General features: G+C 35.1%; 1 protein-coding gene across 1 annotated transcript; it reads right to left on the bottom strand.

Moving 5' to 3' along the window:
• Positions 1 to 10,420: 10,420 nt before the first annotated feature.
• On the bottom strand, positions 10,421 to 10,765 carry LOC113339447 (acidic leucine-rich nuclear phosphoprotein 32 family member B-like). The gene has a single exon (XM_026584716.1). The coding sequence runs from the start codon at positions 10,763 to 10,765 to the stop codon at positions 10,421 to 10,423; it is 345 nt and encodes a 114-aa protein (XP_026440501.1).
• Positions 10,766 to 14,652: the final 3,887 nt, after the last annotated feature.

Genomic DNA, 14,652 nt, shown 5'->3' with positions numbered 1-14,652 from the left:
ATGAAATCTTCTTGTAGAGAGACCCTGAGTAAACAAATCAGCAAGCTGATGTTCAGTCACAATATATCAGAGTTGTAGATAACCAGATGATATGCGTTCTCTGACAAGTGATAGTGAATTTGGATATGTTTTGAACGCGAATGCTGAATAGGATTTATAGCAAAATATGTGGCACTGATATTGTCGCAGTAGAGGATTGGTGGCTGCATTAAAGAAGAACCAAGATCATGTAGCAAATACTGAATCCATGTGAGATCAGTAGAAGTGGATGATAATGCATGATATTCACCTTCGGTGCTACTAGTAAAAACTGTCGGTTGTTTCTTAAAACCCCAGGAAATAAGACTCTTACCCAAGAAAATACAATGTCCTGAAATAGAACTAGAGGAATTAGGATCACCTCCCCAATCATCATCATAAAAAGCCGTAAGTTTCATAGAGTTGTTGCGCCAAAAAGAAATCACGTGACCAAGTGTCCCTTTAAGATATCGAAGAATCCGTTTAACATCTAGAAAATGAGATTGAGTTGGCCGATGCATATATTGACTAACCTGATTAACTGCATAGGTAATGCTAGGACGTATCATATTTAGATATTGTAAGCCTCCAACCAAACTACGATACAGGGTTGAAAAGACGAGGGTACCCAATTATACCTCAATTTAAAAAATTTCCACCTATAAGTCCTTTCTCCGAAAGTGATTGTCTATGGACTGAGTCAAGACAATACAACTAATCGGTTCACACTTCGTTTGATGGTCTATGGATACGAGATCGAGAAAATACGACAACAAGATAACTTGTGTGATTGACTATGGATACAAGATCGAGACAATACAACAATGAAGTATGTTTACTTGATAATAGGTTTGGACTTAACCAAACACAATAGGATTGGTATCAAGTAAATAGGAATTAAAATTTTTGTATTTTACTTCCAATTATAATTGCGAAAATAGAAAAGTAAAAGACACAGTCAGATTTTGTTAACGAGGAAACCACAAATACAGAAAAACCCCGGGACCTTGTCCATAATTGAATACTCTCAGGATTAAGCCGCTATACAAAATCTAAACCAACTTCGTATAGTTGAGTCCAAGAAACTAAACCTATAGTTCACCTAGTTCCGTTTGTATCCCTGCGCCTCCAACTTGCAATAAGTCACACACTTGGAACAATTCCTTTGGTTCGTATTCCAAACAGTAAAGGAACAACAAATCTGTTCGGTAACAACCCTTTTCAAACAACGTGATATGAGTTTGAAAAAAGGCTCTTCCGTTTATCCCAATAAACTCCTTTGTCAGGTTCTTAGATCCATCCAATAACAATTACCAAATTAATTGTCAAGACTTTGCAATCAATGCTTCAAATCACAAAGAAACGTATTCATGAAGATATACTCAACTAATCAATCAAATCTATCACAAAGATAAACCGATTATAGTTGGATCCCCAGCCGATCAAGTTTTGTGCGCACCAAAGATTATGAACCCAAATCAGAAATCTTCTTCGTCTTGGAATATTCTTAGATCTTCAGTAAACACCTGCACACAATCAACTTGAATCACACACAGAACGGAGTCTGTTAACAATGGATTATCACAAGACGTCTTTAGATCTACAAACAGTCTATAGATCCCCGTCGAAGCTTCTATCTAGTTTGAGTGAATCTTATATCAGAAGCGAAGATTCTCAAGCATAAAAAAACTAGGTTCAATCAAAGTTCAACCAACATTAGTCAATCAAATCAATCAAAAACTAATAATAAACTACAATTATATAGTTTCCCACCAACGGTACTCGTAGAGCTTCTCAATCCCAAAGAAGTCTTAAAAACGAGCAGTCGTAAGAGATTTCGCCTAATTATGGTACTTTTCTCTCCGAATAGGCGGCTCCACCATTAAAAACACAACTAGGTAATTTTTCTGGCCCTGAGGATTAGTTTGCTTGAAATCCAAACTTCAATATTTATAGACCAAGGAAGTTTGGACACCAAGGAATTTCCAAAACCGAATATTCTCAAAGATATGCAATAAAGGCAAAAATGGTTTTCATAATTCCTGGAAATGCTCTGTCCAAATATTGACCGAAATCTCAGTAGAAAATCTCCAACTAATAAATGCACATTACTAATTTTATTTTCTAAAGATATGCATTTTAATTGCTGGAAATTAAAAGCATATAAAAGTAAAAACCTTAATTAAAAGATTCTCAATTTTCCTTTAGCTTAAGGATATCTTTAAACAATAAAAGGTAAGAGTTACTGCACATGTTCAAAGTATGTCGACATCTTTACTTTGTAGATCTTTTTCATATTTACAATCTTGGAACCGATTTGCAACACTTCCAAACAAGTTTAGAATTGGTTCATCTGACTTCCAAGAACTATGTGATTGATTATCCTATCAAATCACAAATCAAGGGTTTCACGTTTCAACCAAAACAAGTTTCGGTTCTACCTCCATGTGGGTACTAGAATTAGTCATGCTAGTTACCAAAACTTGGTTGACTAGGTACTAGGATCGGTTCCCACATATATATGGTATCTAACTTGTATTTGGTGCACATGTTCATAGGAACTGTTCTCCAATAACTAAAAACTTGTTGCACCTCTTACAAGGATCGATTCCCCTACTTGTGATCGGTTGCATCTATTACTAGGATCGGTTACCCAATGTCTAGAGTTGGTCATACCAATTACAGTAAATCGATCATACCATCTCAGGTGATTACTTAAGATCGGTTTCACTAATAAAAGTCATACCAATACAAAAGTCAGGCCTTGTGAATAGTTTTACCAAGATACATAAACAATTTATGAGAGGTTATACTAAAAACACATATTGGTAATCCAAAGATTTGCAATGAATAAAAATACCAATAAGCCTAACGATTTCCCTTTCGATTCACAAAAAAAGTTCATGAATTTACTTCCTTTAAACGAATGTAAAACATTGTTTCCTAGGAAAAAATATTCACCCATACCCATACATAATCACAATATCATTCATACAATTATGTCGATGTCTTAATATACGAAGTTCAAAAGATAGACGTTATACTTCGTATTGTAATTCCTTAATACTATGTCTAACTAGAGTATAATCATTCACAGCTTCGCAGTTATGTTTTCAATATGCACGACTTGAAAGATACGTTAGGAATGAAACAGTTCAAGTCAAATATTACTAACCTCAGGTGGAAGGATGATGACGTCGTTGGAGCCCTTTACTTCTTCACATTCTTCAAGTCTTCACGTAATACTTGTTAGTCTCATATCCTAGTAACTTTCTATCTAACCTATACGAAGTTGACTCTAGCAAATAATCAAGCGAACCTTTTAATGATTTTTTGATTCACTAAAATATGACAACCAAACTTGACATACCAACGCTTGGTGGGTTCAACCGGGCTACGCTCTAACAAGGGTAATATCAGAAAATAATGCAGCATTATTAGATGAACGTTTAGAAGGTGGATCAACCGGAGTAGAAATGGTTTTGAATCTATAAGATCAACTCTTTTCAGAATATCCAATGTGTATCGATCTTGAGTTAATACAAGACCATCTTTAGTTCTCATAGCCTCCAAACCAAGAAAATAATGCAAGTCTCCCAAATCAGTCATACATAATTGTGTCTGAAGTTTAGGCAAAAGAGATCGAAGACCTGCAATATCACTACCAGTTAGAATAATATCATCAACGTTTAGTAAAATAACCAGGATACCCGCACTGGATTGTTTGATAAATATTGAGTGGTCAGAATGAGAATACTTGAAGCCAATTTCAATGAGAAATGCAGCAAGTCGATTAAACCATGCACGAGGAGCATGTTTTAAACCTTATAAAGTCTTGTGCAGTAAGCAAACATGGTTTGGATAACGAGGATCTAAAAACGCTTGAGGGTGTAACATATAGACTTCTTGTTCAATAGAGCCATGCATAAATGCATTTTTAACGTCGAGTTTCTTATAGGACATGAATGAGAAACTGCAAGAATGAGAACTAATCGAACAATAACTGGCTTCACAACAGGACTAAACGTCTCGTCATAGTCGATACCATATTGCTGAGAATAACCCTTAGCAACTAGACGTGGTTTGCGTCTTTCTAGAGAACCATCAGATTTTTGCTTCACAAGATAATTCCATTTAGATACAATAATATTCATACCAAGGCGACGAGGAACAAGAGACCAAGTACGATTGCACATAAGAGCATTGAATTCTTCAAGCATATTTTTCCACCATTCTTTGTATTTAGAGGCAGTAGTAAAGAAAGATGGCTCAGAAAAAAGTGATGCGAACTGAGCTGCAAAACACTGTAAGATAGGATATCGAGTATAGAAGCAACCTTTAAAACTCCTAGGTTTAATAGTATGGTCCTTGAGACGTGTGACCATTGGATGAGCATTATTAGTCGACTGAGGAGGCTCTTGTATAGTGGGCAAGTTAGCTGAAGGCATAGGCACAGAAGAAGTAGAATCTAGAGATTGAGTGGCAGATGATGATGCAAGAGATAATATGGGTGATAACAAAGAAGAAGAGATGATATTATCAGAAAAAGATAGACGTCTTGGAGATAATGGCAGTGAAGTAAAATGGTGCAGAGGAGAATAGACAGGTGAAGGGTAAGAAGAACTGTGAGCAATAAGAGCTGAAACTTGAAATATGTGACATAGTGGAGGTGGAATAATAAAAACAACATGTGTAGAAGGAGAAAAACCTAATTGAGTTGAGGAGGAATAAAAATGCATAGTTGAAATTGGGTTTGTCCAAGTCAAAAGAGTGGGAATAGCTGGATTTGAAGAGAGAGTGAAAGGCTTAGCACCTACATCAGTGGGGTATAGAAAGATGGACTCATCAAAGATGACATGACGAGAGATGTATATCTTGTTACTCTTAACTTCTAGGCATTTGTATCCTTTATGACGATCACTATAACAAAGAAATACACACAGTAGATTTTTGGGTTGCAATTTATTATGTATAAAGTGATTTAAGAGAGGCTAACAACGACACCCAAAAGCTTTCATAAATCATAGTCTGGAGAGCGATTATGGACAGCAAAATAAGGGGAATTATTCGATAAAACTGGAGTAGGAAGACAATTTATCAAATAAACAGTTGTAGCATAAAATTCAGCCCAAAAACTAAGGAAAACCACTTTGGAGCATCAAAGCACGACTAGTTTCAGTAACATGAAGAATCTTTCATTCAGCAAGGCAATTTTGTTAAGGCGTGCTAGGACAAGAAGTTTGACTTAAAATACCATGTTCAAATAAGAAATATTTCAATGGATCAACATATTAGGTACCATCATCAGTTTGTAGTACTCGTATGGTTGTAGAGAACTGTTTCTCAATCATAACTTTGAAATTAAGAAAGCAACGGAAGACTTGTGTTTTATCAGATAGAAAATAGACCCAAGTGAAGCGAGAGAATTCATCAACAATTAAAAGAAAATAATGAAATCCATAATTAGAAAGAAAAGGTGCAGGACCCCATAGATCTGACTGTATAACAACTCCAATTTTATTGGAATAAATTGTTCTAGATGAAAAGGGAAGACGATGGTGTTTAGCACCTACACAACTAGAGAAGATAGACTTAGAAGAAGAAAAGCTAGAATCAAACAATAAACTAAGCTTAAGAAACTGAGTAGTATTATTGGGATGGCCTAAACGCATATGCAACAAAGTTGGACTAGCTCGAACGCCAATAGTCGTAGCAGAGAGAGCTGGAACAGAGGACGATTGAGAATGGGAGTGAGCACTAGGAAAAATAACACACATTACAGCTTTATTCTTGACCTTGTACATAAGAGTTCCCGTTAGTCGATACTGAATGCAAAAAACATCACGATCAAAAAGAAAAACACAGTCAGAATCACGAGTAAGTTGTCTAACAGACACTAGATTTTTAACAAGCGATGAAACATGAAGTGTGTTTTTCATAAGCAATTGAGAGGAGGGTGAGTTGAGAGTAATATCACCAATCCCTTTTATAGGTAAAAATTTACCATTCCCAGCTAAAAATTTATCATTACCATTGTAATCAAAGCGGTTTGTCATCTGAGAAGAATCTGATGTCATATGCGCAGATGCAGCTGTATCAGCTAACCAATGGTTTTCATACGACATTGGTTGAATTTGCAAAGCCTAGAAAGCATGTGGAAGATCAAAATTTGGAGCTTGATTTGGATCTTGAGTAAGATGATGACAAGCCTGAGTTGTGTGACCTTTCACACCGCACCACTGACAAATAATAATTGAATTTTGAGGTGGAGGACCAAGAGCAGTTCCCGTATTGTTGTTGCGACCACGGCCATAAGAGTTGGACTGATATTCACTAGTGTTGCTTCCACGACCACCATTGTTCCAGCCAATGTGATTCATATTGTTGGTCCAACAATTATTCCAGTTGCTGCGACCACCAGAATTATTGTAGCCACATCAATAAGTATTCGAGTAGTTGCCACGACCAAATCCTCATCCACGACCACGATTATAATTATTATATGAACCACGACCAGAATTATTGTGGTGCGTTGAATTTTGATTTTGACCACCACGACCAGTAAAAGCACTAGCGAAGAAAGAAACTGGACTTTGAATATCAGCAACATGAGTTAGCAGATTTTGTAGATATTGAAGATGAATTTCATGGTGTAGTAGTAATGCATGAAGTTCAATAAAAATAGAGAGGATAGGGCGAGCTATGACTGATGTGTAGATGTTGGACCAATCAGCACCCAAGCCATGCAGAGTCGTAGAGACATTCTTAAGATCGAACATCGGTTGAAGAACAACTGCTAATGAATCATATATTTCCTTAATCTTCAAAATATACTCAAATATTGAAGAGTTACCCTTTTAAATAGTTGACAAGTTTTCTTTCAATTGAAGAATACATGCTGGATTAATTATTGCACAGGTAGAACGAAGATATTTCCATACTTCACGAGAATTTCCACGTCGTGCACATTCAGATTTCATAGGATCAGTGAGAGAATAATTGATCCATGACATGATAGTTTGACCAATAACATCCAATTCCTCATAGGCTAGGTTGGGAGTTTTAGCTTGAGTTTCTTCATCAATAAGTTCTTTCGCTGGTATCTCATGAGAATCATCGAGATACTTATAGAGCCTTTATGATTTGAGAATAGGAAGAATATGAGATTCCCAAAAGGGTGATTTTTCAAAAAGAGAACTATTTTGGTTGAAGAAGGAAAAAAAGGTGATTTTTCAAAAAGAGAAGAAGAAGAGTTAAACATAAGAGAGCCTACGCTGGCGGATATATATGCAGAGCTAGTTGTAGATCCCGTACTCTGATTAAAATCCATAGTGATAGAAGAAGAAGAATAAAAAGTTGAAGATGATTGAGCTGATGAAGACATGATGAAAAAGAAAGAGCAGGCTAGGGTTTTGAAAAAGAAAAAAAGATTGTTTTTGAGACTAGGGTTTGGAGAGATCATTCTGACTCTGAGATACCATGAACAATTATATAAGATCTCTTGACCCTTGTAGGGCACTAGAGGCAAGTATTTATATTGAGCATATTAGACTTTGGTTTACACAGGACTCTTATATAGAACCGACAATACATATGGACTATACATGGACCTTTATTCTATAGTAACTTAAGCTTCATTAATTTACGTTATCCATCATTTTTGGTAAGGAGTGTTCAAGATACACTCAATCTGATTGAACCATTAATCCTCGATTTTACTAGTATCTCAGTTATACCAGCGGGAATTTGGAGATTTGAAAAGATTATTCATTTGCTCCCAAATATTCACCTTATTGCTGAGTTATACAAGGGAATTGGAATGGTCAGGATTCTAAAGGAAATGGCTCTTAACAAATAATACATATACTTCTCAGTTTTTGTTTATTTCAAATTTTTTAAAGCTTAAGGAAATGGCTTAAACCTGACTTACATGATTTTATGCACTAAAGTTTCATGCCCAAATGAAGTATTATTTACACATACACTTTGTTTTTTCTATCGGGTATTGTTACATGTTATGCAGTGTGTAAATCTTCTTAATAGGAATGCTTGTATTGTTTGTATATTGACTTTAGTCTTGTGAGTCAAAGGTCATTGACTTGCTCCTAAAAAGACAATATTTAATGTGTCTGCATTCTATCTGTTTGTACATCAACTTTTACAGATAATAATAAAAAAAAAATTCTTCTCTCATCTCTGTTTTACATTCTTGCTTTTCTTGATTATCATGAGCTTAATAATTCTCATGGTATCAGATTAAGTAACGATCCTATTTTCTTTCATCATCAAAGTTAAACAATTTTGTCAACAAATTTCATCTTCTGGGTAATACAGATTCAACAACTTTTCCCAAATCAATTTTAGGGTTCATCTTGATCTTTTTATGGTCACTACTAGAACAAGTACTTATAAAAGAAATCAAAACAACAAAATCAATCGAAGCAACAACAACAACAAAAGCAATTCAATTAACATCAACAATATCAGCATTGTTAATCATACTGAATCTCAAGCTATTCTGCATAATATTTCTACATCCACAACAATATCGACTTCTGCTGGATCTGGTACTTCTTCTTCCTCACTTCCTTTTACGAATATAACGAATTTTGTTTCTATAAAATTGGATGGGTCAAATTACTTGTTATGGCGTGATCAATTTGAGGGTGTTTTGATCTCTACTGATCTTTTTGGTTATGTCAATGGTGAGTTGCTAGAACCACCACAGAAAATAGTTGTTGATGGAATTAACACTGTAAACCCAAAATGGGTCTCTTGGATAAAGTTAGATCAATTTGTGTTTACATGTCTTAAGGCTACTTTTACTGAAACTATGAGTGGTGATGTACTTGGTCTTACTACATCCAAGGATATTGGGATTATCTTTCTACAAGATTTAGAACTCAATTTCTTGCTAGGAAAAATATGTTTAGAACTCAATTACATGGAATCAAGAAAGGTAATCAATCTATTGTCGTTTATCTTCAAAAGATCAAGACAATAGCAGATTCTTTGGCTGCAATTAGAGAAAAGGTTAATGATGGAGATTTAATGATGTTTGTATTGAATGGATTGGGCAGTGATTATGATGTTTTTGTCATCTATTCACAAAATAGAGAAACACCATATACTTTTGGTGAAATGAAAGCAAAATTGCTTTCTCATGAGCAATTTTTGGTTGAGAGACAACATCAAACTACAAATGTCTATGATGAGCAGAATTCAACTGCCTTCTATGCAAGAAATGGTTTTAATGGTTACAATAACTACATGAAAATGGGCCTTTAGTGAAAAATGTTTTCCCATCAAAGTTTTTTTAGTCATGAGACATATTCACTTGTGACGAATATAAAAATTGTTAGTATAAACATTCTTTTTGCGGCAAAAAAAATGTTTATACTTTACAATTGTTATCGAAGGCATGGATGATAACCGAAACTTGTCGTGATTTCCTCCGTCGCTGATGATTTGTTCAGCGAGAATTTTGACAGTCACCAATTTTAGTTATACTGACAATGATAAATGCTCGTCACAAAAATAATAATTTGTGACTACTGTGTCATTTTCTCATTAAATATATATAGGTTGACAATATACGATGGTTGTTGAAAACTTTTAACTGCGACGGGACAAGATTTTGCCGCCATACTGTTTTTGCATCTAAAATACTTGGCCACGATATAAACTTTATGTGAGAAATAAAATGTTAACGCTAGCGTGTTTTTTCGCCACGAACAAGAATAGTCGCTGGAAAGAATGTTTTAGAGTGATAAAATGTTAGACACAACAGAAGATTTCCGCTGACAAAATAGCTTGTTGTTAGGGTTACTTATATGTTTGTGACAAAATATAGTTGTTAGTGAAAATTTATTTAGAACGGCGAAAATTTTGGACATTATAGTGATAAATAATTTTTACTACCTATCATGAACGCGAGTGCTTCCCTAATGGTCATTTCAGATGATTACCAATATCATTTGAGTTTAGTTCCGGCGAACGTGGTAGGTTTCAGTTTAGGGCCTGGCCTATCACTTTAAAAGATTCTTGACTCCTTCCGTCACAACATTAATAGACAAGCCATATAACTTCTCCACCCAATCAACAATGTCATCTCTACAGAATTCATCAAAGATTAATGATTTGTATACTTTTCCATTCAGGGATTGCTTCAGACTTAATATTCAAATATTACAATCTGTACGATAAAATAGAATCACAATTCAATGAAAATATTAAAAAAAAAAAACGAAATTATAAAATAATTTAATCAAACTAATAATAAGGAAAAGCCATAAATTACTTAACTGGTTCGAGCAAAAATTAGTCATAAAATGAATATTTATTGAGTTTCAGAGTAAACTAGCAATGAATATTAAGTTTCAAGTAAAATAACAGTAACGAACTAATATTCTAGATCTGAGTCATCTTCTTCTAGAACAATATCCTCAGGCTCTACCACATCATTGTTATAGTTAAACAATGTTTCGTCTTCCGCCTCCTCCTCCTCCTCCTCTTCATCATCATCTATGACATCCTCAGCTAGAACAAGATCTACATCTATAGTTTCGAGTTCAACATCATCATCTCTATGAAGTACAGTTGCCTCGTTATCATCTTCTTGAACAGTGGATAATAGCAATGGAGCCTCTTTATTCTGGTGATATGCCTCGTCAATAGTTTTTTCTGTTTCTGGTTGTACTTCATTGATATCCATTTCAGGAACATCCCATATGTGTCTATGATGCATTTTCTGAGCCACTTTCTAACTTGCTCCATGCTTGTAGTCATCTAGGTAGAACACTTGCTGCGCTTGTGATGCAAGAACAAAAGGATCACTGTTGTACCACATTCTACTAGTATTTATACATGTCAAATTATAATCCTTTCGAATTCTTGTCCTTCCATGAGTTACGTCAAACCAATCACATTTAAATAACACGACTCGGTAGCCATACAAAAAGTCTAACTCAATAGCATCTTCCAAGCTACCAAAGAATTCAGTTGGCTTACGATTGTGTTCTCCATCTACTACCAATCCGCTATTCTGGGTCGTTCGACGAAGTTCACGTTGTTTGGTATGGAATCGAACTCCATTAGATGCAAGCAGAAAAAGATTTCAACACCCTATGCTAACTAATTGTTACTTTTTATTCCTGACAAGATCCAGCAAAACATGTATTTCACATTGTCACAGACAGGCTTAATCATGCTGCAAAGAGAATGTGGTTTCTTGCTTGTTATGCTTAAAGGCTGAGTAGGGGCACACACCCACGTTGATGAAAGAGTCTCATACCAACGACTGGCACTAGGAAAAGCTGAACCAGGCTTCTCTGAAACTACAGTAAAAACCTTTACATCATCTCTAGTAATGTGATCACTTAAATTCACACCAAACAACGATAATCAACAACCTGAAGCTGAAAACAACGCACTTGAAAAGCTAAGGCCTCAATCACTAAACCCCCAAAACTGACTACTATAAGAGAAACTTCAGTTGAACTCAGAATACATAACATAGTGCAACAGGTAACATAGTGCTGCAGAAAACGTAGTGCTGCAAAAGACTAAGACCCTTTCTGCAGATAACGTGAACCTTGTGAAATTGAGGGAATTGTAAATTGTTGTGAAGTCTGCAATGATTACCCTTTCTACAGACTAAGAACACTTGCTCAGAGATTACTTTTTGCAGAGGAATGAAAGCAGTCCTATTGGAGGGACAAGTGAAGACTGCCTAGACTACAAAGAAAGAACTGATCAACAGATAAAGACGAAAGCAGACATTAGTCCTTGTTGTAGTCTTTCACTCGTTTACAGCAAATGGAACATAGAAGACATAAAATGCCATTAAAGAAAGATGAAGTGGCTAGATAATAAATAATAAATTAAGATATTAAAGAGAAAAAAACACAACACATCTAAAATAAACGAACTACAGATTTATTGACATTACTAAAAATGCTTAAAAGACCCGGAACTTATAAAATACTAAACAAACTAATATTGCTGAAACACTCACTGGACTTAACTAACTGAAAAGGGATACTTCTAAACATCCGCCTAAGCCAAACTCTTAATAAGCTTTAAAGATAGTGATCATACGAAGATAAAACTAAGCATCTTTCTGAGTAGTATCCAAGTCTGCAACAACATTTTGATTACCAGCCAGTAGTTGATTAAGCACATTTTGCCGAAAACTTGCAGCATCCTCTTTCATCTGTTGAACTTGGTTTCGCACTGCTTGATTTTGTCGTCTTTTGTTGCAAGGAGTGCAAAGAGTTCTTCTATCTCCTCATCAGAAAGTCTGTGGTTTCGATGTCTTTTTGATTTCCTTTCCAGAACTTCGTCATATATCTCATGTTCATCAGGTGTTCCCCCCGCCACAATGCCTTGCTCATGCATCTCAATCATTTTGTCCTAAATGTATAAGTTGATTTGTTATTAGAAAACATTCATTTTTTAGAAACCAGGACTACACTACATTATCCACAGTCAAGGAAACATTATTAACTAGTGCATATGTATAAAGAAAATACATGGTATTCGTAAATACAAAAATTTGTAATTAGAAATGTAAACCTCAGTTGATTCAACTTACGTATTGAACGTGAGCTGTTTCAGATATCCAAACACGCTGACCCTCTTTGATATGCGAGTGAGTATCACGAAACGTTTGTATTTTCGCCGCTTGCACTCCCAAAAATTTTTTCTGGAGGAAGAAGAGAAAATATCAACAAAGAACAACAACGGAAATATTTTTTCACACACGTTACTGATTTTTAATCACAAATACCTTCTCTAGGCGCACTTGAAAACCCCGAGAACCACCACAGTGGTTGTATTTGACTAACTTCCGATTGTTCGACCCTGCTACGGACTGCTTCTGAAATTTAAAAACAGAATTGATGTAAATATACATAACCTAAAATTTATAAATAAGAATACCATTATTTTACCTTAAATTTTTCTGACGCAAAATGGTCACACAACCATAACCAATTCTCTGGTGAGACGTTCTCGAATGGTTTCGAGCGAGCTTCCTCAATAGTTTCACACTTTTTGAAATGCTTTGACATTTGAGTTCTATAGTTGCTGTATCTTCTAGCCATACAATCATTAAGGTATTTTTTGATAGATGGCCGCGTAATGTCCAGTGCGAACTTGTCCTACAATAACATAATAATTTTGGACAATTGGATCAAAATTATCTCAAAATAATCAAAAACAACAACGAAAGATCTTTAAAATACATCCATGGAAGAGTTTTTCCTACCTTGACACGTTCGATTAAAGCAACCTTGTCATGATCAGGAATTTTCTTCCAAGACGTGTATTGCATCGGAGCAAAGTCGCAAACAATTATGCCGCATTCAGTAGATAATTTGCATCTATTTGTGGAGATTGGTTCCCCCGCTATATCTGAGAATTTGATTGGCAATTTTCCATGTTGGGCAGTCCAATCATCCAGATCTATGCCGCGTGACCGTCCACAGACATTTTGTTTCCCAGATGCAGATCCTGCAATTATGAAAACAACAATGAATATATTTTGAAATGGTATCTGATATCACAAAAAAACTAATCGCATCTCGGTATCAACAGTAATCATTTATCTAAACCATAAACACTGACTTAAAACACACAATGGATTTTCAAATTGGTAAACTTTACCAGCATCATTTGGAGCACCCAAACGTTCCAAATGTTCAATTATGTCTTGCTAGTGTTTAAACCTAATTATCAAGGATAAAAACAAGATCTTTAGAGACGGCAGCGATGATCATCCAAAGCTCTCTTTATAGACAAACTCACTTGTTGGTAAAGTATGATTTAAAGACAAAGTACTTTGTCGCTAGAATTTATTATTGAGACAAAACTAAATTGTCATGAAACTATTTAATGAGAAAAAAAATTTATCGCCAAAATCACTTTTGATGTCCTAGTTTTTTGAAGTTAATTTTGTACTTTGAAGACAATTTACGTTATTCATTTAAAGGGATTTACAACGACACAATATTTGGTGTCACCGAAATTATCTTCCGCGACCAAAAGAAGCTTCCACGACGATGATTAGACGACAAAAAAAAATTTGTTCCAAATTTTATTCGGCGACTAAACAAGATAGTTCAGTGACAAAAATATTTGTTACTAAATGCCCATTTTCCTGTAGTGAACAGTAATAACAGAAGGAATGGTGGTACCAATAGGATGGTAATAATAGAAATTATAAGAATAGGTAATATCAACATGGGTTAAGTTCAAATTCTTCAAATGGGTATATCTCAAATGGTTACAGGAAAACTTATATGGATTATTCAAAAATGCACTGTCAAATTTGTAAGAAGAATGGTCACATTGGTACAAGGTGCTTTTTTAGATATCATCCACCTCCAACTAGTAACTCAAATGATGGTAATACATCTGGATATAGAGCTCAGGAAAATTATGTTACTTCTTATACTCAAGTTAATAACTCTACTGATCCAGCTGCTTCTTCTGATACTACTCAGCATGCCTACACCAGTTTGAATGTTCATGATAATTCATCCTCCTCCAATACGATTTGGGTTTCTGATAGTGGTGCTTCCACACATATGACTGGAGACAGAACTTTGTTGCAGAATACTTCTAACTAAA

This window comes from Papaver somniferum, unplaced genomic scaffold, assembly GCF_003573695.1.
Source record: "Papaver somniferum cultivar HN1 unplaced genomic scaffold, ASM357369v1 unplaced-scaffold_21, whole genome shotgun sequence".
In the NCBI taxonomy this organism is placed as follows: Eukaryota; Viridiplantae; Streptophyta; class Magnoliopsida; order Ranunculales; family Papaveraceae; genus Papaver; species Papaver somniferum.
The sequence above is the reverse complement of the archived record's forward strand: the minus strand, read 5'-3'. Positions and strand labels throughout refer to the sequence as shown.

Bases quoted from the DNA above. Each gene is read 5' to 3' on its own strand.
- LOC113339447 (XM_026584716.1), bottom strand. From the start codon at position 10,765: ATGCATCATAGACACATATGGGATGTTCCTGAAATGGATATCAATGAA.